At 44.3% G+C, this 25,896-nt stretch overlaps 1 protein-coding gene across 7 annotated transcripts in view; it reads left to right on the forward strand.

Moving 5' to 3' along the window:
• RALGPS2 (Ral GEF with PH domain and SH3 binding motif 2) overlaps positions 1–25,896 on the forward strand; it is a 2,782,724-nt gene that overhangs the window by 2,070,456 nt on the left and 686,372 nt on the right. For all 7 annotated transcript variants that reach the window (XM_069641167.1, XM_069641168.1, XM_069641166.1 and 4 more), the window contains one exon: positions 23,889–24,026. In XM_069641167.1, the coding sequence (XP_069497268.1) occupies positions 23,889–24,026 (138 nt within the window). The remainder of the gene's footprint in view (positions 1–23,888; positions 24,027–25,896) is intronic.

A 25,896-nucleotide genomic window follows, 5' to 3' on the forward strand; every position in this document is an offset into this window, starting at 1 on the left:
CCGAGGGGTTGGCTTTCCAGGCAGAGAGTGCCAACCTTTTTTTGGCTCGTTCATCGAGCAGGTCCTTAGAGAACCAGGTATTGGAATGTTTGTCTTTTTTCACTTTTTTGAGTGTGAGGGGGCTATAGAGCAAACAGCTTGCGTGATGATGTTTTTGAAGGTGCTAGCGAGAATTTCAGGGTTTTCGGAAAACGGGGCTTGTAGTGCGGGCACCGATTTAATAAATAATAATAAAAAAAAAAAGGTGCAATGTTTTCTGCAGTGAGCTGCCGTGAGCTTCTGGCGAAGGCCTCTGGGCAGGGGGTGGTAGGCTTGGAGGAACCTTTTTTAGATAGGAGGTTGAATTGAATATAGTGGTGGTCAGACCATGGGATGGGCATGTTGGCAGTAACTTGGATAGTGCAGTTATTCTGAGCAATCCAATCTAGGGTGCATCCTTTATTGTGTATAGGTTCATGGATGATCTGGGAGAAGCCCAATGTGGTCAGGGCTTTGTTCAGGATATTAGCATGGGAGTCCTTGGGGTCGTTAAGCGCGAAGTTCAGATCGCCTAGGAGCAGAACTTGGGACGTCCTTTTGATGTTGTCAGACAACGAGAGGATAAGGTTTTCCTGGAGGTCGGCAATGGGCCCTGGGGGGCGATATATAATGTGCATACTGATAGTGCACTTTTGTGAAGCGTTAATTTTGAGTTGGAGGTAATCACAACTGTGACTGAGTTGACCTTCATTCTCCTTGATCGAGAGGGTTTACCTAGCAATGAGGGCGACACCACCACCTCTCTGGAGTGTACAGTCTTTTCTGAATATTGTGTAGCCTGTGGGGATGGCAAGAGATGGAGCAGGACCGGAACATTCGTTGAGCCAGGTCTCTGTAATTATTAATAGGTCGAGGTTATCTTTGATAATGAGGTCATTAATGTCCAGTGCATGAGCCGGTAGTAGCGTGCATTGATGAGTGCACACTTGAGGGTGCTAGTGGGAGTCGAAGAGGGGGTGGGCAGTTGGGGGAGTGCTTGCGTGTCTGGGCTGGAGTTAGTAGCACAGGTGGGTAATAGCAAGGGCACTAGCACGTACAATGACCATGAGAAGTATGACAGACACTATGAATGCTACAGACAGAGCTAAATATATCTGCAGCTGAGCTATCTTCTTAGATACAGACAAATGCAAAATATTGAGGAGGTGTAGATAGACAGCGAATAAATAAAATGGCAAATCAATGTTTAGTCAAAGAACAGTGGATCAAAGTGCTTTGTATGAAGGAGAATGATGACATGAAAAAATATGGTGCAATGCAGAGAAAAACAAAGTGACAAAAAGTAAGAGGAGGCAAGGAAGGTTGTTTTTACCTATCAGCTAGAGGGGAATAGGTTCACAGCCTGCCCTCGGCTGGAGATCCTGTGTGGCCCACCTCTTGAACCACACTGCAGATTCAGCAAGTTCGAAGTCAACGGGCGTTACATGCTTATAGAAGCGACCTCTGATATGGTGAGGATCTTTGGTAATTGGCCTTTTGGTCGAGGGCAGTCTGCAGAGAACTCCTGTGTGGTTAGGCCATAGTCATGGCACCATTCTATGGTAGCCAAGGCAGGCCTCTTTCCAAGGGTCACTTCGCCCCCACCCTCAGCTTCACCTCGCAGCAGATAAGGATATTAGACACCAGACTGATGGGTAAACCAAGCTTCTTGCATTAGATCTAAAATAAACCGCGTACAGAGTTATCAGCTAATAAGTAGGAAAATACAGAAGGACAAGTGTCCAGGCAGTTGTCACGTGGAGCGCTGCCTGGACCTCCCTTAGAACGCATGTTATATAGTACATCATAAGCAATCACTAATATATTCTAGTATTTTCACATGAAATTGCAGACCTTTGGCAATAGTTATGATATGATATGGTATTTGTAACGCGCCTATACACAAGTGTTTGAACATCTCACTTGTGACGAAGCCTTGCGGGGACATGGGCTGGGTACATTGTGTTGTAATATGGATAAGCAGTATTCACAGAAACACTATTGTTATCTACCATAAAAGGCATAAAATAAGCAGTATCGCATCGCAATTCACGATGCAATAATGATTAATTGCTTTTCATTTTGTAAATCATGTTGCACAAACTGCAAAATGATTTCAGAGACGATAAGCAGGCTTTGTTATTTTAGTCACATATCTCCAGGACAACACAAGGGGCCTATGCAAAGAGAAAAGCAGAGTCTCTGGATGCAGGCGATCACAAACGCTGACCGATGGAAACTGTAGCTAAGACTCTGGGAGCATGTCTGTGTCGACTTCTTTTTTCTTGCAAGTAAAGCCAGCCCTAAGTAAATATTGGGTAGGCTGCTTACAGGATAGGATTAAATTAATTACTCCTTCTCTCAACTGCCTTTCCTCTCTGCTCCTTGCATTTCTCTTTCATTACGCTTTTACTATTGTTTGTGACCCTTTTTTGCTTTTCTACCCACTCTGTGCATGCTTTTGTCTCTCCTATATCCCTACCTCTGACCCCTTTAACGTCCCCTTCTTTCATCTGTTCCTATCTCACTCTTTGTTTCTTAAATCAATTATCTTCTATTTTGCCCCTCTCATCTCTTCCTGGCCCACCTTTCATGAGCTCTTCATGCTGCTCAGACTGTACTCTTGGAAGTCATTGGCTCTTATGTGTGCATGTAAAATGCTATTGTGTGCATCCATGTGAAAGGCTGTTTGTATATATCTTAAAAGCAGTGGTTTACATGCATGTGAAAGGCTATTGTCATTGTGCATATTGATGGTGTGTGTGCATATTGATGTTGTGTGAGTGTGTGTAAACCTGTGGTGCATGCAAAAAGACCGGGTGTGTACGTTTTGAGGCTGAGGAACTTGTTCGTGTGAACGTCTGCATTGCTCGGGATGTGTGATACTGCAATGGTTGTACATGCCAAGGAAATTAATACAGCAAAAGATACAGATTATGGTTAACCCTGCTATTGCTAGATGTAAGTCAGGACCAAACATGCAGAGCATACAATAGTCTTCTTTTAATGTATGTCAATGCGTATTGGGGGAAACTCAATAGGCAATTAGCATGTAGACCTCGGACCTTAAATTCAAAAGTGAAATTTGCTTTCGGTTGAAAGCAGAAGCAGGTTTTTCATTTGCATGTCGCTGTGCAACAAAGCTCATGCAGGCTCCTCCGAATTGCATAGGTATCGACATCACTCGAAGGGAAAAGGAAAATGACATGACAGGTAGTATTTGACACTTAAAGAGGATCATAGCAAATTTCACTGCCGTTATTACAAATGAAGCAGTAACTTGAGTTAGGCCTTTTTGTAGTGTACACATGTCATCTGGCGGTCTTGTGTTGTGGGGACTTCGAATTTTGGCAGATAGCACAAAGTGAAATAAATCAATTTGCTCAGGATCACACACTTTAGTAATTTGTGAAGCTGTGATTGGATACCAATTTGCAACATAAGCATAACCACATATCATCCCACCTCATGAGAGAAATAGGTGTTTGGAATTCTGGACTAATCTGTTTTGGAGCAATGACTTGAAAATTACAAAAAATCATCAACCTGACAAATATGCAAATGCACATAGAAAAAGTTAAAGACAAAGTGTTGTCTTTCCTTTCCCATTTTCTGACTGGAAAACTACAGGTTCCAGAATGTAGATAAATATCAGAGTTTTGTAAATGCACATTAAAGACTTGGAACACAATAACATGTTCTGTATGATAAGGTCACCTTCTTCTAGTCAATGTTTGACACAATCATGCTGCTTGTTATTACATATTATATGAAGGAAATGTGAAGAGTACACTTATCAGAATATTTTTTACCCCAATGGGCTATCCCTTGCAAGGAGTATTCAATTTAAATGCTCTGCCGATAGCTTAGAGGGTGTTAAGTATTTGCAAGGCCCGAGTGGGAAGCCCTGTTGAATTTGCCAAGGTAGCAATGTTCAATTGTATGCCACACTAAGGCATCCTCTCATCATAGCTCCAGCTCTAGTATCGAAGCAAGGCTACATGGGTCCTAGGCTATGTACTGTCGCAAAGGGGACACATATATTGTACGGGTTTGAAGGAAAGTAAGGACATAGACGTTTGCTACTCGTATAAGTTGAATTGCTAATCAAAGCAAAAATATTTAGCAATTTTGACTAATCAATTTTGAAACATTAATTTATGCCTTGACCATAAATGGTGCTCATGCTTTACTTAATGAGAGCAAACAGAAGAGAAGGTCTGACGTGTCCCTCTGCCTTTGTTATGGTGTCTTGGCCCAATCTGCACCAGGTTGGGTTTGGGCATGTCAGAGGAGCTGAGTTCAGAGGGAGGTCTCATACATTTAGGCCTCAGATCCTCCATTTTGCCTTTGCCCACAAAGGCAAAATGGAGGATCTGAGGCCTAAATGTATGAGAGCACACTATAACTTATCATAGCATAATGTTCCTGCTACATCAAAACGCACACACTTCACTACACCACCGCAACGAAACAAACCACACATAGCCTTGCACAACAGCACATGACTGTAACCGAACCATACTCACCTACGCTCAGCGAACGATGTAAACTGAACTGAAGCTGCCAACTGCACATCACAGATCCCTTGCTCTTTCTCTCACTCATTCCTATTATCTCACACCCCCTTACCCTCTTGCTTAACATATCCGTCAGAGCGCCAAGGGACTACACAGGTGGTGAGTGTACGGTATAAAAACCTTTAATATAACTGTTGGGGTGGTCCAGAACGGCCACTATCATTATGATGGGTTCATGTTGCGTGTACCATATTGATGACTGTGGGTGCTGCGACCTGAGCCCGATGTTGCGGTTTCATATGTATCGAGTGTAGTTAATTGTGGATGAGATATGTTACTTTTAGTTCAGAATAGATGCATATTAGCTTGCACGTGCGTAGAAAGATAAATTATTAAATCCACCAAATGTAGAAACCTACATGCACATTAATGTAAATACATGGGAAATTCATGAATCTCAATATAAGTGGCCTTTTTACAGTTAATCAAAACTCAGTTGTTCGGGCTCTCTTGCAAAATTAATTCTCGACTATTATACTAACCTTGCCAGGTTTGCAGAAGGCAGTGAATGAGTAACGTCAACCTTTGCGGTCAGCAGCTACAGAAATAGCCTTGAGTTTTTATGGGCTGATAAGTCTCATAGATAGTTGATTAATCTCCTGCTGCTTGAGAGCATGACCCGAGGGGGTTTAATTAGTTATTTTGGTCATTAGTAAAACGCAGTGTAAGCTAGTGCCTAAAGCTATTAAGGTGTTTCAATTGTGCGATAAAGCAGCAGTTTTCATAGATTGGAAAGCTTCACTAGAACAGTGACCTGGGAAATGAGATCACAAACAGAGAAATCCTTCACACAGTCTCCTGATATCGTGGGGAATGTCCATGCGAGCCATGTGCAAATCGTTTAGATGGCTTAAGACAGTTATTGCTAGTATTGAATTATATTTTCAATATTATTGTTTAACCATGTGTTATGACCTACTACGGACGAATCAGAAGAAGGGGTGTGTTATGAATATAATCTGGATTATTATTGAGATAAACCTGACCAATGAAAAAGTAAGAATTGGGAAAAGATGGGATTTCTTTGAAGAGGGTTGTGTCCAATCATGTTTGTGGGGGTGGATTCCAATAAAGTATTTTGGCATTGTTTAACTGTTGCAAAACTGTATTAAAGATGTGAACTGATGTGTTTTTTTTTTTTAGACTTGGGTTAGTTTGGTCCTGCATCACCATCTAACTGCTTCCCTGGAACATTGTACAATAAACTTGCTTCATGTACAACCGGTGTACGTACTTAAGTGGTGGGCCTGTTTGGGTTAAGGTGATTGAGGGCCCATCCGCACATACCCTAATTGTATGATTAGGTCATTGGACTGTCTCAGGAGATTATTGGACAGGGTTTATTGGCTAGGCAGATTAGTCTGTTCCCTACTTAATTGAATACTGGTATGTTCAATGCTCAAGAGTGCAATCCAAATCTGCGCTGTTTTTAAGAGATTACATATGGTTTTGTGACATGCATGATGTGTGTAAGAGGGCATAACAAGTACTCACTGCACTACACCTTCTACTCTGCAGTACTTAGAAATACTTAGCACAGTAACTGAATGCCCAGTATGGCCCCATATGCCCTTTGACCATTCACAGGTACTAATAGGATGTGTTTTGGTCCTAGATGGTGTAACCTGTTTAGTACTCATTCGTCCTGTGCCCTTTCCTCCATCCTGTATGGGCGTCGCTCGCTAGGGACGGTAACGTAACCTTTTTCACCAGAAAAAATCTTTCCCTTTAAATTTAGTTGCATGCTGGGGGCGGCTGCTGGGATCATGAGCTCCCTTTACCCTGCCCACCGATGCCACACCCCAGTCCTCTTTTCCACATCAACGGGAGCGGACCGACTTGACCAGCACTTGTAGTGGAGTCCCTATGACAGGTAACTCCACATGTTTTTCCCTATTTGCATAACTTTTTTTGTCAGTCTTAATTCAAATTTTTACAGGACACCATCCACGGATGCCCTGCCCATCCCCCACGCATGTCTGCCGCGGCTGGCTTCTGCAGGTGCCTATCTTGCAACAGTTCTTTTCCCATATCAGACCCGCATGCCTTCTGTCTTTGGTGCCCTAGCGAGGACAACAAATGAGACGGCTGCTCAGTGCGCAACGCGCTTACTTCCTCGGTCCCCGAAGAATCGGTTGGCGCGGTGGCGGGAGCTGTTTGCCAGATCTCCACCAGACCATATAAAGGAGTATGTGAGAAGGAAAACCAAGGAAGCAAGTATATTATTTTTCTAAGGCACCAAGTAAGGGTGACTCCTTCCCAGGCTCTGATGCAGGCGAGAAGGGTACCCAGGCTCAAGTAGCTACTCGCCTAACGGCTGAGGGATCTAAAGATCCTCCCGGTCCCGTCGTCAAGTAGCCAATCGGCTTAAACACCGGGACACATCCCGCAGTGCACTGCTCTATTACCAGGTCTAGGCCTGAGGGGTCACCGATACACACCATAGACAGCACTACTGGCTCCATGGCCTAGGGCCAACAGCCTACCAGGCGTGCACCTGATGTGCAGGGAGGGGCCAAGCCTACACTTTCAAGCAAACAGGCCGAACCCAGGCCCAGTACAACCGCAGAATCACGTGGAGCAGGGTCACACAAAAGGTGGCCTGCCTTGACAAAATGGCGTCCAGACTAGATGTGCGCCAATCCAGCGAATCCCAAAGCTGGGAAACCACTGCCAGGGTGATATGGTCTCAAATATCCACGCCACAGGTCACATGGTGCAACACCTATCCTACCACAGCAGGGCAAATGTGTTACACATAGGCTTCCTATGCATAGGACAGGCACAGCGGGGGCAGACAACAAGTTTACATGACTCCGCCTGCGCAGGGGCAGGAACGCGCTCAACCAGCTTCAATAAGTTCCTGACACTCATGCGGTCCCCACAAATGGGAAGCATTCTCAAAGGTATCCATGACATTATCCCTCCCATGCTCCCCACGCAACCAGCACCAGTACAGCCACAATCTCCAAGCGGAAGCTCAGCGCTCCCTCAGCTGACTCCACAACCACGCCAGTCGGCACCGCATTGCCTCTGCCTACAGTCACCACTTCTGTTTCCAGTAGCACACCATCAGCGGACCCTGCAGACCCTCCAGACAATGGGGATCAGCAGGACACAGACAAATAGGATTTAGACACGCCTTCCTAAGGGAGAGCGTTTCACTACAGGATTGCCCGCCTGGCTGAGTACCTGGTCATTCCCCAGCCGCAGAAGAAGCAGCCGGAAGCAGGGGTCTTTGCGGTGGTCCTCACCATCCATGCAGACGCTAGATCCAGTATACCTCTGAAGGAGGACGTGGAAACCCTGGCTAATAAGGGATGGACTAGACCACACTTCACACAACCAGTCAACAAAAAGCTGGATGCAGACAGGTGGAGGGTGACTCGCTGCTCTCGTCTCTGCAACCTCAGCCTCTATCATCGGTCATAGTGGCAGCATCCATGTATGCCAAACCCTAAGCATCCTCGACCAGCACATCCACATTGGCGCTGTTGTGCAAGGAGGAGAATGTCCTAGAAGCCTATGGCAAAAAGGTCTTCTCTAACGCCAGGCTTCACCTCAAGCAGGCTAATGCCGACGCCATCTTGGCCTCAGCAAATCAAAGACTATGGCAGGAAATCACTGACTTTCTCCCGGACCTGCCATCCCACAAGCAGGCCTCATTTAAGGCTGGCTCGGCAGAGGCTAAGCTAGTGGTACAAGACCTCATGGAAGCCACTATAGCACATATCGATACATCAGGTAGAGCCATATGTGTAGCAACGGACAGGAGATGGACAGCCTGGCTTAGAGCCACCAGTTTTAATCCCGATGTCCAGGAAATAATTCTTGATCTTCCATTTGAAGGGGGTTACTTTATTTCACTCCACCACAGACGAGGAGCTGAACAAAAAGAAAAGCTGCTCCCTGACTGCCAAATCACTGGCCATTCTTATGAAGCCAGCAACCAAAAGCTTTGGGTACGGCCAGGCTTGAAAAGATAGGGGTCGAATGTTTGGCTGCTTCCGAGGTTTCCAGGACCACAGAACCAGGCAGCCAGACCGATCTCCCAGCCCGCATCAGCGGAAACAACATAAATCCTCATTTAAATGGTTCTTACAGTCCCCCTCCCAAGCCTCAGCCCCAGCCTCAGAGCCAAAGAAGGAGCGACGGGTTACGTCAGACTCACAGCACCCCAGTGGGAGGCAGGTTAGTCCTCCACAGTCAGTCCTGGTGGACTCTGTGCACCCGTGGGTGGTAGCAGTAGTCTCTCAGGGCTTCTGTCTTCCCATTCCGTCTCCTGTCTCAGGATGCCATCACTCCTAGCGGAGTTACGCTCGCTTATCGCAAGCAAGGCAGTGGAGGAAGTCCCAATCCTGCAACAAAGTTTGGGATTTTATTCCTGCATCTTCGCTATTCAAAAGAAGAACCAGGCAGGCCTGCAAGTATTCCTCAATCTATCTATCTTAAACATGTACCTGCCCTTGCAAAAGTTCAAAATGGTTATGCTAGCTCTGATAGCGGAGTCGCTACGTGGAGGAGACTGGGCATGCTCCCTGAATATGAAGGACGCTTACTTACACGTCCCGATTTGGCAGAATCATTGTTCGTTCCTCAGATTTCGGATCATGGTACTGCACTGTCAATACAAAGTACTACCGTTTGGCCTCAGCTGTGCACTAAGGGTCTTCACGAGGCTCATGAACGTGGTGGCTGCGCTGCTCGGGGCAGACGGCCACCATGTACATCCATACCTTGACAACTGGCTAGCCAGAGCGCAGTCGCCAGAGTGGGTCAGGAGCACAACCTGCAAATTGATGCGCACATACCAGTCACATACGACCTAGGCTTCTCAATCAACTTCCAAAAGTTAAAACTTCAGCCCACACAAACGCTAGTGTTCTGAGGACTCTTGTGGGACATGCAGAGTCAAAGGATATTCCCAACAAGGAAAGAAGTAGCGGCAATCCAGGTGGCAGCGGGGTACTTCATCGGCAGAGCGGTAACCACAGCATGGTGGGATCAGCACCTGTTGAGGATAATGGCTGCGGTTCCTCACACCAAGCTCCGAATGACGAGGCTGCAGCTGCATTTTCCGGCCTCATGGAGCCAAGAAACCAGGGCTCAAACGCCAGCAGTTACCATACCGGCACACCTCCACCAGGATCTCGTGTGGTGGAGGCAGAAAACCAACCCCACGGCAGGCAGAACGTTCAGACAGCCAAAGCCGGAATATACAATTACAAAAGACTCCTCCCTGCAGGGGTGGGGAGCCACATGGTGCATGGTCTTTGGTCCAAAGAGGAACAGCAGAATCCTATCAATTGGTTGGAGATGATAGCCATCTGGCTAGCGCTCAAGGCTTTCCTTCCTATGGTCAAGGGCAGTTCAGTCTGTATTTAGACAGACAACTCCACTTGCATGTACGACCTCAACAAACAGGGGTGCATGAGGTTGCCCCCTCTGTGCAGCCTTTCCATCCACATGTGGGACTGGGCTATCATGCAGAACATATGGATCTCAACAGTCCATCTCCCCAGGGAGTCAAACCTAGAGGCAGACACTCAAAAGGCTGTTGTCGGGGTAATTTCCCGGGGGTCGGCAGGGTAAGTTCGCGCACCACACACACAAGAGCAAAGAGTTACTGCTGTTTATTGCACAAAACGGACAGGGACAGGTTCTCGGAGCATAGGTACCCAAGGAACATCTCACTAGCGATGGGCTTTCAGGCCCTTTTTCTAACCGGCTGATGCAACTACGTGCGTCACCTGGGAAAACTAGCCCCTAAACCTAACGCTATCTCAGGTTGGCTTCCCGAGTGGTAGGGTCAGTATAGACGCATATAGAAGGAAACATTATTGGTAGAGAAAGGGTCAGGTGGTATGCTTGAGTCATCCCTAAGTTTTGCTACAACAAAATAGTTACATGGGGAAAGTTAGTGATTGGCTGAACTATAGTGTCGTCAGTGGATAGCTCCTCGTATTCTTATTGGTTCATCCGCAAGCCCCCAAGCCTGAGACAATCGCTGTTCCCAGCTCGCGGTGTAACTGGTGCTGGCAACAATGTATGACTATGTGTCAGTGGCGGACAATGGACAGGTCTGACTACTGGCTGTTGGGTGTCCCTTTCCCATTGCTGCCGGTGTCCAACTTGTAACTTCGTTGTTGCAGTCTGGGTCCCAGATGCGAGACCCCGGAGCTTCTCTGGTCCTTGGAGCTTGGCATCGTATCAGGTCGGCCTGGTCACGTGTTAGAAGACTGTGGCTGAAGCAGAATTACGGGTATTTGATTTGTATTTCGGCTCCGAAGAGTGTTTAGCAGTGGCAGGTGTAACCTTGGCGCGGGGAGCGCAGCGTGTAGATTGCACTTCGTGGCCTTGGCTGTGAGGCTCTAGTCAGGGTTTGTTCTGCATGATTAGCACCTTGCAGCTCCGTCTGAGCTGCTCCGGCCTGGGGACTCTGGTTTGCAGCCTACCTTGGCCTAGTCTATGGGTGGCGGCATACAGTCCATAACACGGGGGTCGCGAGGGGCGACATGGGTTCTTATGCATTAGTCCATCTACAGGGCTACATCTTCATGGTTTTAGTAGCAAAGAAGCGTCTGCTAGCATATACACAAGCTCTTCTGGCGTCTTGCGTTTCTGCGGTGCTGTAGTTAGCTTATGTAAAAAATAACGATGATGCATGCGTGTGTGTGAGTGGTCCTCTACTTCATAGCACTGAGTATGTTCTTTGTGTGGGTTGGTGTGTGTCTGATCCAGGTGCTTGATGGCATGTTTGTTCTTGTCCGCTGGCTATGTCATGTCATCTCTAACGATGGCGATATTTGTGGGTGATACCTAATCGAGTTGGTCCATATGGTCGGTGTCGGCTCCACCCGAGGACCCACCACGTGGTTTGGATGACGCGCAGCTTGTCTGGGTGTGCGGGGCGTGGCCACGGTGGATCATGACGTCCGGGGCAGCGGTGAAGGGGTTGAACTCATCCCGCGGTGGGTGCTTAGGTCGTGATGTCATAGGCCATAGTTTGTATGGGGATCGGGGAAAGGGATTGTCCCATTTCCCTCTTCACTGGGTTCTGACAATTATGAGTGGCAGTTGAGCAAGAATGTCCTTTGGGACATTTTCAGCAGATGGGGTCACCCTCATAGACCCATTTGCTCAGTGGGGGATGCACTGCAGATACAGTGGGACTGAATGTGGGCTTATGCATTCCCTTCGATCCCCATTCCTTCACAAGGTAATTTGCAAAATCGGAGAAACTCACCAACTGCGACTGATGCTAATAGCGCTGCAGCAGCGGGCCAGGCCTTGGTACTGAGACTTCCTGCCAATGTCGGATCAGCCTTCGGTTCCCCTACCTGTTGGGATGGAACCACTCCTGATGCAGTAGGAAGGAACGGTGCTTCACCCCTCCCGCAGCGGTTCGCCCTAGCAGCCTGGTTCATGAGAAGATAATGCTACGGCACCTCAATCTGTCTCAAGACAATCTAGAAATCATCCAAGGCGCTAGAAGCAGTGCTACGCACGGGCATTACAGATGCAAATGGACCAGATTCTGCTTATTCTGCTTCTAGGCTACAGAGGCAGGAGTGGATCCCCTATCGTACGCTCTAGATCAGGTTTTGTCAGTCTCAATGCACCTAGTTAGGTCAGGGCATTCTCAGCGCACCTAGCTAGTTCAGGGTTCCAGATAGATACATGTTGGACTTATCTGGCAGCCATCGTCGCCTACAGAAACTCCGACATGAACAATTTCTCTACTGCCAACCCAGTGGTGAAAAGACATCTGGTGGGGCTGACAAGGATGTACCCACCAGTCAGACACCTGCACCCAGTCTGGGACCGCAATATGGTTCTCAGCTCCCTTGCACATAAGCCTTTCAAGCCCATGGTGGTCATAGATATCAAATTAGTTCCAATAAAGGCTGTGCTCCTAGTGGGCCTCCCTTCGGCACACAGAATTAGCTGGATCCAGGCTCTAGTGGCTACAGAGCCGTATCCCAGCATTTCATGGAGACAAAGTAGTGCTTCGCACTCATCCTTCCTTTCTCCCAAAGGTGGTCTCCTCATTCCACCTCAATGAGGAGATAGTTCTTCCCACTTTCTTTCCTAGCCCCACAGATGAGTTGCAGAAAGTCCTAAACTGTCTTGACGTCAGGAGAGCATTGAAATTCTACCTGGATAGGACCAGAGATTTTTGTAAGTCGGACGCCCTTTGGCGTGTCGAAACCAGGCAGACAGGCTTCAATAGCTAGATGGATGGTCTTGGCCATTCAAGAAGCAAATAAGGTGCAGCGTAAGGAGTTTCCAAAGACATGCACACTGACTTTAACATGGCCAAGGCAAGAGCGGTCTCTCACCAGAAACACGTACCATGGCAAGCAATTGGCAAGGCGGCCACATGGGCCACACCATCAGCCTTCTGCAAGCATTATTGCTTGGATTCCACTGCTCAGGCTGATGTGGCCTTCGGCCAGGCTGTGCAGTGAGATCTCTTCGCCTAAACTTTGCAACAGCACTCCTCGCCAGGTTTTCAATCTGTGGTAATAGCCCATACAGAATGGAGGAAAGGGGACAGGTTGTAGGAGTAACACAAGTTACTCACTGGAGTAACTAATGTACTCCTAGTCCCCTTTCCTCCATACATCCCACCATCCTTCCCCCTAAAAATAGCAGTGTCCATAGATGGTTTAATACAGCTGACTCGGCAAAGGGGACTGAGGTGTGGCGCCAATGGACGGGGTCAAGGGAGTGCATGCTCCCAGGGCCACCCTCCGCGTGCAACTACATTTAAAGGCAAATACCATTTTTTCTGTTGAAAAAGGTTCCATTCCCGTCCCTAGCAAGGGACGCCCATACGGAACTCTGGTGAGTGACTTGTAATTTAGTTCATACAACATTTGCTGCTGATTTAACCGCCAAAATAATGATTGTTGAGAGGAACACCATGGTAGATAAGTAGGCATATGTAATCTGTAAAACCAGTACATGTCAGAGGTGTGTGTGTAGTAAGTTATAATTAGAATTGTTCTTTTATGACGCAATTAATACCAGCAAGTGGTTTCTACGCGTGGGATCAGGATTTGAACCTGTGTTGCGCTGTCATCTTTCTTCCAAGACTAATGCATTGCCCCAGAGCTAGCCTTCCTCCTTCCTTGGGATAGAGAAAGCGGTTGGGATAACCGTGTCAATTTACTGAGTGGGGGGTGTAATCTGTTAATGTTAACAGATATATGGGGAACAAAAAGTGATTCTGTCCTACAGTTTCTCCTCACTCCTAGTTAGTTTTCTTTTGCCCCACCGTTCACCTGGGTTTTTTCCTGCGGTTGACAGGTCAGTACTGGGTATCTCATTTCTGTTTGGCAGTCCTTTCCTTGACTGTTTTTATTCCATTCTTGATTGGTTACTCCCATGTTCCTTCCTTCTCGCAGAGGGGTGCCTATGGACTATTTTTTTTTTAAAGGGACTTGGGTTTAGGCACGCTAAGTTTCCTAGGGCCATCGAGACGTGGACCCCTTGCTCACTGTGCTCAGAGAGGCACAGCTCCACCTCACTGATGAGGCCCAACAAGGCTGAAACATGTGTATGGGGTCGCTGTTGGTACTCTTGTTCAGAAGGAATTGCCATGCCATTTTGGTGCTGGACTGCCTATGTGGGTGGGACAAAGACTGATATGCAAATGGAGATTTCCCATCTGTGAAAGGTACAGTGAGCTAAAGTGTGGCTTGTGGACTGGAGTGGGTACCATCCCATAGAACAGGTCAATGGGCCGTGTTCGTTCTCGCACAGGGGCGCCTATGGACTACTTTTTCATATAAATCAAGGCCTATTAGCTGATAGATAATACATATTCATTGACCATCCCATTTCCATAGTTGTCTGGAGATTATCATTCCTAACACAACACTCCTTCATTAACATATAAAGCTTTAGTTATACTTATCCATAACCGAAACAACCCAAACATTAGTTGCAGGCTACTGCAGTCTAAGCAAAGCCCCCAGAATGCATCACCTTGTATATGGCTAGCCGCAACTACAAAGCGCACTAAATGAGTTTCATAGAATTCTACAAATTTAAGACACTGCGTTACAATGTGTCCATTAGTTTCAATGTCACCATTACAAGGGCGGCACAGGCAGTTCTCCTTCGCCAAGCCATTCCAGGGTCCAGTTATTGCAAGGGTTGGAAGGTTATTCAGTCTCAACAACATTATTATTCTACAATGTACCGGAGAGGGGTGGATTACCAGATACCTGGCAGGAGTCAAAAACCTCCTATAAAATTGAGCAAACTCTTGATACATCTTAAGTTTGGCAAGATGGTCCTGTGATTTCATCCAATCCCACTCAGGGGCCCTCATCTTACATTCTCTCTCTGCCACCACATGCGCATATTCCCATTTTGGAGACCAGTGCTTCATGTCAAAATGTCACGCACACATTTTTAAATTTCCTTAATCAGGTGCTACTTTCCTGTCATGGCTTCACCCTGGAGTCTTAGCAGTGGGCACTTCACTCCCGACATTATCTTAATATATAGCATCCCTCTTTTTACTGCTACTACAGTCGCTATAGAGGTCAATCCTAATTCAAGACGTATAGCTTCTACCAGAATTCATAACATAGGTTAACATAGTAGTGAGACACTGCTTATAAGCCAGACGGATTCCTTCTAAACTGTACCCTGCATATTTACAGGCAAATCTTGTAATCACCAACATCAAAGACATAGCCTTATACTGCTTACTTGTGATTAGTTCTTTGCAGTTGCCCTTCTCCGACACTGCATGGCAAGATTCACATAGGATGTGACTCGCTGTAAACCCTTGGATCCCGGCTGTATTGGGAGGCCACTTCATGGCTTTTGCCACCTTCCGAAGTTTTGTGTGCGCGTTGAGGTTGCTTGTGTGCCTTGTAGGGAACCTCAGTCTTGCCATAATGCTTTTCCGCTGCAACCCCCTTGGAGGAGGAGCCTAGAGATTTGGCTGTTTTGTGCACTTTGTGGAGAACCACTGCCTCTGGGAATGTGCGTCTGCCGCAACCCCTTTAGAGAACTACCGAGAAAGTACTGCAAGTACTGTTTGCTGGCAAATTACGTTACGAGCAGCAACAGTAAATCAAGCTGAGGGAGTGATTTTACTGCGGCACCGTCTGTGGGTGCAACAGGACTGCACCTTTAAGAGAGCAAATATTCCCCTAACGGCGTATGAGATAATGATTGGAACATTGATGTGCTGATATATGTAACCCGCCCGAGCACCCGCTTATGGACTGTGGAGCTCGCTTAGCTGTGGACTGTGGAGCCTCTCCCACTGTATGTGTTAATTGAAGTCCTTCGTTTGTTTTGCCCATAGATCTCTAAATGTTGGTGACATGATACTCGGACCCTACCCCAGAGCCAGGAAGTGGCCCATATATACTCAGGCCCCAGCGCACCCTGCGTGCGCACCCGAGAAAGTACTGCAAGTACTGTTTGCTGTTCGCTGTGCGGCAAGCAGGGTGTAGTGTGGAAGGCATTGGCAGGCTGAAAGTTGGGGAAAACCTACTAAGATAATTCATAGTGTAAGGAACTCTGTGTTTGTAGAAACATTGTTTACTCTCTGCTGGAGGTTAACACAATATTAGAACGTAATATAAATCTAATATATGGAATTACGATCCCGCACTAAAACGCGGGGAGAGAACGAAAGGATAATGAAATTACAATGTACTAATCCTAATCTAGACACGGAAAAAAGACCTAATAGAACATGCAAACGGAAAATTAGAACTAAACCGGGTTTGCTACCAGTGGTAACATTAGCCAAGATGACATCATTTTTTAATAAAATTGATCCCAAAGCCGCCTCCTCCCAGATGACATCCGCTGAGAAAGAAATCTGTCGGAGCGAGATAGCAGATGATTTAATGTTAAATCTACCATGTATAGACTCTAAGTTGTTTACATTCGCCCTTAAAGAACCAGATTATACTAATAATGTCATGGCTGGTCCATGTATATCCATGAATGAATGTCGTGCAATCACTAGATGGGAGAAACAGAACCAATATAATTTAAGTGCATTCCATGATGCGAGGAGAAACAACCTCCTCTGTGAGATGTGGAGTACCCCATCAACTAATACAGCAACCCCACTATTGAAGGAGGTCGATATTAATAAGTCTGATATGGGAATCATGAATCAAACAATTCCTGGTTTGATACCTGATGCCCATGACCTCGCTACTGAAACTACTATGATGGTCACAATAAAGGAAGATGAAAGCAGAGTCATTGTCGACCCTAAAACAGGGCTCCTTACGTGCCCTGAAAGATTGACTGAAAGTGGGAAATCCATAGAAGGTTTCCCCTCTACCCAACTGAACAATAGTCCACGTGTTAGTAATATATCCATATCCAGTAATACAAGCTTTGCAATAATGGGCACTGAAGAATTGTTTGAGGCACTAGAAAGAGTTCTGACTTATTTAGTAGACAAAAATGACAATATTGAAACGAAGCTAGATGTGCACTCTATTCTGCTACATAAAAGCAAAAATAGAGCGAGGAAAGCCTTTACTGCGGTTGGCGTTAACACAGAAATTTCACAATCTGCGCCCAGTCTCTCTGCAGCAGCAGAGGTACCAATGAAACAAGAGCAAGAAGGGTGCAATAACTTTCCTGAATCCAGCTATACGATATCAGAAAAGACAGAACATAACGAATATGGTAGGAAAAATAGGAAAAATATAAAAACGAGAAAACAGAAGATCAAAATGCATCAAGCAGCGATGTATAAAGGTTGCAATGAATGGAAAAGTAAGAATGGATGTATAATGAATGAAATGATTGATGCTAGTATTAGTGAAGATTGTAAACTGAACACTGAGCTAAAAAATCTTGCCATTGTCTAAATCCTCGCACATCACGAAAGAACCAAATTATGTAGGCGAACATAAAGTAGCAACACACAAGCAAATAAAGATAATACCTACAAAAGGAAAAGGAGACACAGGAGAAGTAATAACAAGAACCAAACCAGTGATGCTGCCTCTCCCACGAACACTGGGCCTCTGACATTAGACAAATGGATATTGTGCTCTAAAAAGAAGGTAGGCAAATCTAAGAGGGAGAATGAAGGTGGTATACCCAATAAGGTGCTAAAAGACAAACAAAAATGATTTGCCAATCCAATGATATCTAATAAAATGGATCTAGGAGCTGATAGCTGCCCTAAACAGATGGCAAGAAACAATATGGAAGGAGATCTAGGTAGCAAATCTGTACATTTTCATGAAGAAGAAAAGGAAGAAAACAATACTCCAACATATAAGAGTGATCCAGCGAATTATATTCGAGCATTGCAATTTCAGGCTATAGAAGAATCACACAAGGTTGAGGTACTTAATAGAAGGCGGATTTTGGATATATGTGCAACTATTGTTCCATTGAGGATGGTGAACTCTAGTGATTTTAAAATTGTAGATCAGCTAATTACGCCGAAGCAAGCAATTACTAATGTATGATGTAGTGACAATGCCATTTTAGAATATATATTAGAATTCCGTGATCTATTTGACCAACTGGGATACAGATATCAAGAAACATCCATGTGTAAAGTAAATAATCAACAAATACCTATCCCTACTACCTGGAAGAAACCAATAGAAGTAGATACTAGAAAGGTCTTTCCAAATACCTCTGTGGGAGTATCAAGTAACAGTGAAATAGCTTGCCCCACAATCCTGCATAAAGGAGACACTTCGAAGTTTAGTGACAATTTGATAAAAAAATCTAAACCAGAAAGAAGTGTAGATGGGAATTTGGAGGGCTATTGGCAGTGGCTACCAGCAGCTTTTAAAACCCATTTTCAGCAATGTCCCTGATGAGATGGGGACTTTGTCGTGGAATACCCGTGGGAACTTACATTATGCTGTGGAGGGCTACTAGAAAATATAGACTTGTTCTGCATAGTTGCACTTCAAGAAACATGGCTACACAAATCTTGTGACTTTGATGGTCGTAATACCATACAAAGCTTAGCCACTAAAGGGAAAAAAGGACGCCCAAAAGGTGGACTAATAATCTCAATTAAAAATCCCTGGTCTGCCAAAAATACCAAATGGTCCACTGAGATGGTATTAGCAGTGATTGTCAACACGAACTTGATAGAATCACCACACGTATAGGTAATTAATATATATAATCCTCCAAATGGAACACATGATAAAATAAACATAGCCACTGTGTCAAAAAGATTGCATGAATATCGTAAAGAAATCCCCATAATCTTAGTAGGAGATTTTAACGCTAAGATTGTGCTACCTGACGACTCAATTACGACAGGAAATCGATCTGGACCTATTGAGCATGGTCTCTCCAATCGCTGTGGTAGAATATGGGCTACTATGCTTCTGAAACAACATATGAGCATCCTCAATGGAAACACTATGTGATGCTGCTCGATGTGTTACGCGGCTGGGATATGGTAGTGTTTCAACAATCGACTACATGTTTGTGAATGATTATGCCAACAACTTGGCAATAGATATGGCTGTAGGTGTAAGGTAAGAAAGCAACCATCTTCCACTGTATCTACTGACGAAATTCCCGAGAATAGAAAAGGAGTACCAACTGAATGGTAAAGTACAAATTAATGCAGCAGCAAATGGAATAATTTGGAATCGCACAAAATTAGCCAAAGCAGATGAGATTGCTCACATTGAGTTAAAATTCTTCATTGAACAACAAATAATAGAAAGTGAAGAACACCCTCACGAAACTATTAGGGATTTTGAGCAAATTGTGAATAAAATTAAAATAGTCACTGCAAAGAAACGGAAATACGTCAGTATTGGAGAAAGATGGAACCTTTCACATAATAATAAGAAATTTGATTGTGAAATACACAAGGCAAAACCAAAGCTACAGCACTCCATAAAAGAAATAGCAAACTCTGGGTTGAGTGAAACTGGCAAGCTAATAAAGCATGAGAAAAAACAATATGGGATATGGCTTCGAAAACACTGTAAACATAAAGAACAAGAAATATGGCCATCTATTGCTGTCAGTGCACAGTCTAATAATCATCGTGAAATGTGGGCAGCAATTAACGATGCTAAGAAGAGATGCTTACCTACAAATAGTGTGCCTGAAAATAAATGGATATTACATGTACAATCTACCTTGGGGATGTCCAGAGGAGATGGGAAAACAAATGTAGCCATAAAAAACTGAATGGAAGGGTATATACACTATAAATAGCCTAAAGAAATAATTTAACTACTACATACCTCCAGGGCAACCTGTCCTGACGGGACATGTAATGCCCTTTTGAAGCTATCACCTGAGTTGTGGGCTAAGGGACTCTCTTGTTTATACCACTACATAGGAAAATCTGGTGTCATCCGTGATACTTGGCCTGAAAGTATCCTCCCCATATACAAAAAAAGGTGTGCAGAGTGATCCAAAGAACTACAGAATGCTAGCTATGTTAGATATCCCTGCGAAAATATTTGCCAAGGTCTTGCTCATAGAACTAAATGAGTGGATCAATGAGAACAACATACTTCCAAAAAACCAAGCTGGCTTTAGGGCAAAATCATCGACCATCCATAATATTATCAATTTAGTATCCACGGTTGAATACTCCTGGGAGGTGAGGAAACTACCGCTATATGCAGCTTTAATAGATTTTACTGCAGCTTTTGATACCATTATAAGAGAAAAACTATGGAGTAAGCTAAAGAAATGGGGGATACCGGGTGGCTTGTTATTTATGATGCAACAGCTCTATCAAGGCACATCAGTACGCATTAGACTTGATGCTGAAGGAAGACTATCTGAATCCATACTTACCCATCGTGGAGTAAAACAGGGGTGCACACTTGCGGCGAAGCTGTTTAATGTATACCTTGCAGACTGTCTAAATGAAATAGGTGAAGGGAATACAGATATGATTAAGATTGCTAAGCTGCAGCTGTGCTGGTTGGGATACACAGACGATTTAGTTCTATTAGATTACACCCCCAATGGACTACAAAATAGACTCAATAGCCTGGTAAAGTTTGCGAAAGAAAATGGGCTAGAGATAAATATTAGCAAAACTAAGGTGATGGCTTTCCTAGATATAATAAAACAAACTAGATCAATAGATATAAATGGTATATTGAAAAAACACAAATTGAACATGTAAACTATTATACTTGGGAGTGATTATTGACGACAAACTAAATTGGAAGCACCACTGGCAAGATACTAAAATTAAATGTTTAAAAATCACTGGAGCCATTAGTGATTTTATAGGTAGACAAGGCGGCTTTTCTATCAATACAGTTTTATTATTATGTTCTTCTAAAATTATCTCAAGTCTACTGTACGGTGCAGAGATATGGGGAAAAAAGTTCAGTAAAGAAATGTATGTTTGAAAGAAACATTTTAAGATGGCTTTTTAGACTCCCTAAAACTGTTTTGTGTGAATACATTCTACTTGAAGGTGATTTTAGATATGCAAGTGACATTTTAGATTATAAGGCTGCTATGCTATTTGTGAAATTATGCACTTTAAATAACAATACCTATGTAGTAGACCTGATGAAGATGTTTAATGAAGGAGATAATCAGAAAAGTTTTTAAAGTATTTACTTCCTCTACATGATGTATTTGAAATGGGCGAAACAAAATGCAAGTAGTTGGCTACTCTACTCTCATGCTAAGGTTAAACGCCTATTGAAAGAGTCAATATATACTGTGGCAAAAGAAAGAGATATGGTAAGTCTAGCCGCTAAAGCAAATAGCAACATGTTTTTTGAACACTCGACCATGAATACTAGAAAACCTAAATATTTTTATGCATACCCCTGTGCTGACATCGTAAGATCCTACATGATATTTAAATATAACAAATGCGATACTATGGAAATTATTGGTGCCAGACTGGGCATAACAAGAGCTTTAAGACTGTGCAGACTGTGTGGGTGTGAAATTTTAGAAACTGCAAAACATTTAATATGTGACTGCGAAAGCCTAGAGAAGTTGAGACACATACTTTTGAAATGATATCCTGTACAATAGCAGAAATAGAAAAAATCTGGCAATGTCTTCTCCAAGGTGACAACACTAATCTGATATATTACATGATGACATTTTTTTGTCTAATTTTAATGGTTTTAAAAAACTTGCCTTTGGGAATTTTATGTCTGACTGTTTTATTTTTAAATTTTTATTTTTAAAGTTTTTAAGTAATAATTGGATGTATTGATGTATGTATTTGTAATATGTAAAGCCAATTGCGCTAAATGCATATTTAAATAAATAGAACTATTGGCATGCTGGTCTTCCACATCTCCCTTTAAATAACCCATTGGCTTGGGTTTGAGATTTAGCCCCATGGGGGGCGGGGGGATCCTTGGGAATCTGCCCGGTCTTAGCCCCAGACTGATAACCTTAGAAAGCCACTGTTAAGCAAATTATCACCAGTACCACTGCTGGACGCAGAGGCGCACTGGAAGAAGTCTCCAGGCCTTGGTGCCCCAGAGGAGGGAAAATTGCTTACCTCTTGCTGCTTTTTCACCTCCATGAGCTATCGAAGATGTTAGGTGTCCTTCAGAAGATCTCCTTCCAGAGTTGAAGGCGATGACTGAGAACACAGAAAGACCATGTTGTGCAGCAGCAGTCCCACTGATGCTCAGGTCCCAAGCACTCCAGGCTAAGTGAATGAGGATCCGTGGCAGGGACCTGCTTCTGGCAGTACTTGCAGGATGCAAAACCGACTTTATCCGGCACAGGCTAAGGCTAAGGAACATGAAGTGCTGTCAGGGACCGGAGAGGCGTGGCAAAACAGTGAAAGAATAAAAAAAAATAGAAAACATTAGTGCAGCACCAAAGCTTAGTTTCATCTGGTGTAGAGAAAAAGATTGATGGCGCGAGGGGCATCGTTGTGCATGTGCACCTGTACACAACCAAATAAATATGAGGGAATTGTTTTGCTTTGCACCAAAAGACTGTGGTCCCGTCCCCATGAAAAGGAGCTCCAACAAGCATGGAGGAAGAAAGAATGGGACATGGGAGTACTCGCTAGATCATACATTACTCTGCACATGCTTCACTCAAACATATGCCCTGTATAATCACAAAAATATGTATTGTAGAGGTGAGAATGCTGACTTTATTTCAGCTTATGTGGGGATGCACCTAGATTAGCCGTGTGTTCTGGGAGCAGGTATTGAAAGATGTTAATTGTATCAATGAGATCTCACTCAGAACAGAGCCACTCCACCATGTTTGCACAATAGCTTAAGTGATTGACCAGAACCATATTTATAACACTGGCTATAGAGTTTGCAATAAGGTACATAGCAGTACACTAGGTGAAAAAGGGATCACCGGAATAGGTCAAATGGATAGCTGACATGAGTATGTAAAATGATCAGTAAAGCTTAGAGAAACTGACTTACCCTAATCGGGATCCGGTCGACATCTGAACTGATTACTGAACTTTTGTTTGTGGATAGTCAACAGGAAGTGACATGAAAGAGGATCACTAGTACAGGATCCTGGTGTCAGATTGAATAAACATGGATTGGCTTGATCGTGGGGGCCTGAATATCTGCATCCTATTTATTAAACCTGTTGTGCGCATGACACGTTACATCACTAAACCCGATTGGGAGGCTTATTGATAATAATGAAAGTTGCTTTGTTTATATCGCTATGAAAGTGAAAGTACTCTATAAAAACACCTTTCAAAGTATAAAAAAAGTCACACGGGTGAGAATTTTTTTTTTTTGGTTTTCTTTTTGCATGCTGATGTCCTTTACAACGTAGCTAGTTGGGATTTTACAATTCGGCTGGGTTGAGATGCTGCGGAAGTGTGGAGAATATATGTTTTGTATCCATGTAATTGTGATGACCTGGGATGATGCAACTTTCCAAGGTAAGTATGATTGGTTCTTGTGAACAGGCAACATGTCATTTAAGGGACTCAAAAACACACGTTATTGATGTGAGTGAAGATAAAACAAGAATACTTAAAGAAATCAATTATTGTGATTTACCTTAACAAGAAGTGACCTAGGACTTGGAAAGAGCCAGGAAACTAATTAAAACGTTCATGAAGGTGCTTGGCTAGCTATTTTTTGCGATAAAATGCTTTGACTGTGCAGAGTTCTTTTTATACAATAGTGCACTGACTGAATGTATTGAACATTTACCAGTGAAGTACATTTCCTATGATGTGCAATTTGTTTGTATCCCATTACTGACCAGAGTAAAAAAAAGACTACTATTGAATTCTGTTATGTAATTTGTATTTGTTGCCCCCTACAGGCATGTACCTTTCTGATCTGACTTACATAGACTCTGCGTATCCTTCCACTGGCAGCATACTTGAGAATGAGCAGAGATCCAATTTAATGAATAACATCCTAAGAATCATCTCCGACCTCCAGCAGTCTTGTGAATATGGTCAGTGTGACTTCTTTTCTTGAGTGTTTGAGTCTCACACATAGACACCAAGTTGACATGTCCCAGTATAATGGATTCTACCCTCTGTGACTTAAAAGAAAGTGCTACTTTAGTTCTCTGAACCTGTAATCACCTGACTCTACTCCGTTTTGCTAGCACTGGAGCTATAGCCTTTCCAATTTCAGGATCTACTACAGCCTCATTCACAATCCTACATCTGGGTGACTTGTGCAGTTCCATAGGCATAAAGAGCCAACATAGAAATGTGTGCTCCCTTGTAATAACACTTCATCCATCTCAATTCCTTAACATGCAATAAGTGCTTCAAGCTGTGCTGTCCTTTTCTAGACCTGTCTTCAAATGTCTTAGCCACCGAACACAGCCGGCATTTCATTATTAAGATGGAAGATGCTGTGCACCATCTGAGTGCCCTTCATCAAAAGCAAAGCTCTCTGGGCCTACAATACCCTGCCTGCAGGTTTGGAAGCCCGCTTGAGTGCTCCAAGGTTCAGGTGAAAACTGGCCTCCCTTGTTATTGTCTCCCCTGGTTTTCTGCAGCTAAGAGCCAAAAGCAGCAACACGCAATTCCCTGATTTGGCTGGACAGGGCCTAGGGTTATAGGCTCTGCTTTGGCCAGGAGTTTGGTGTGTTCACCCTTTGCCAGACTCCTGCTGCCACACATAAGGATCCTTCGACCCAGTGAGAAGCCATTCACTGCCGAACTGCTCTTACCTCAAGGAACATTTGAGCCTGTTCTCTATCTTTGTGTTACCTTTAACCGATTCTAGCCCAACCCAGAAATTACACCTGCTCCTTTCCAGCAAACTGCTCCCCCTTCTAACTCCCTCCTACGCTATCCCTCTTGGGCTTCACCCTTCCTTCCCTATCTTCACTTGTCTAATTCTACTACCCTCAATCATGCACTTTGACGTCGCACCATGCCTCCTTTGCTCAGTCTTCTAATTGATTGTGTCCTCCCATGGATTCCTCATCTTAGATATATTCGTATCCTGCTTTGCAGCCTCAGTACATTTTTCAACAGCAGATGGTGCTGTGCCGCATCGAGCCCGATGTCCCTTGATGGTTACCATTCCTGCGTCCGGACATGACGTCGATGACCGTATAGATGGTATGTACTGCGCCCGTTGCTTCAGTTTACTTTTTTCCGCATGAAGAGCATGCTCTCGGAACGGTTTGGATCACCTCAGCAAATCTCATCAAATAACATTGTAATTCTTTTTGGTAAATCTTCACAATGTTTATGCCAAAAACAGTCCTTAGGATATGTGCGGACTGTGACTCAAATATGTCCATCACTGAACCGCACAGAATTTGCCTCTGGTGCCTCAGCAAAGAACACAGTCCATCGAGTGTGGGAGCAGACAACCGTCTGGTACTTTTTCCTGATAAGACCATGTCAGCGGCCAAATGGGAAAAGTACTGCAAAAAAATGATGGAAGTATTTTCAAAGGATAGCCCTCCTGGTACTTTGAAAGAAGCAAAAAAGGCTGCTGTTTCCACCACTTCTTACAAGATCGGTAAGGAATCGAGTAATGCTTCGATCCATGCACCCAAAAGCCAGAGCCTGAAGAACTCTGTGATGTCGTCCTGCGAATCGTCGACCACCGAGATAGCATCGAAGACGAAAGCTTCTGTGACTTCCTCCTGGAAGGAGTTGATGTCAAAGGGCCCTTCAGTGTCGACCTCAGACACAACTTTGAGCTTGAAACCTAAGTCAGACGGATTTCTTCAAATCCTTTGGGTCCATGTTTGAGGAAGACTGAGTTGTACAATTCGGGTATGAATGTTTTGGAACTCCCAATGCTCCAGAGATAGGATAGGGACGGTAAAATGTATGGTGATCTACCAA

The sequence above is a fragment of the Ambystoma mexicanum genome, chromosome 1q (genome assembly GCF_040938575.1).
Source record: "Ambystoma mexicanum isolate Mex_15411 chromosome 1q, UKY_AmexF1_1, whole genome shotgun sequence".
In the NCBI taxonomy this organism is placed as follows: domain Eukaryota; kingdom Metazoa; phylum Chordata; class Amphibia; order Caudata; family Ambystomatidae; genus Ambystoma; species Ambystoma mexicanum.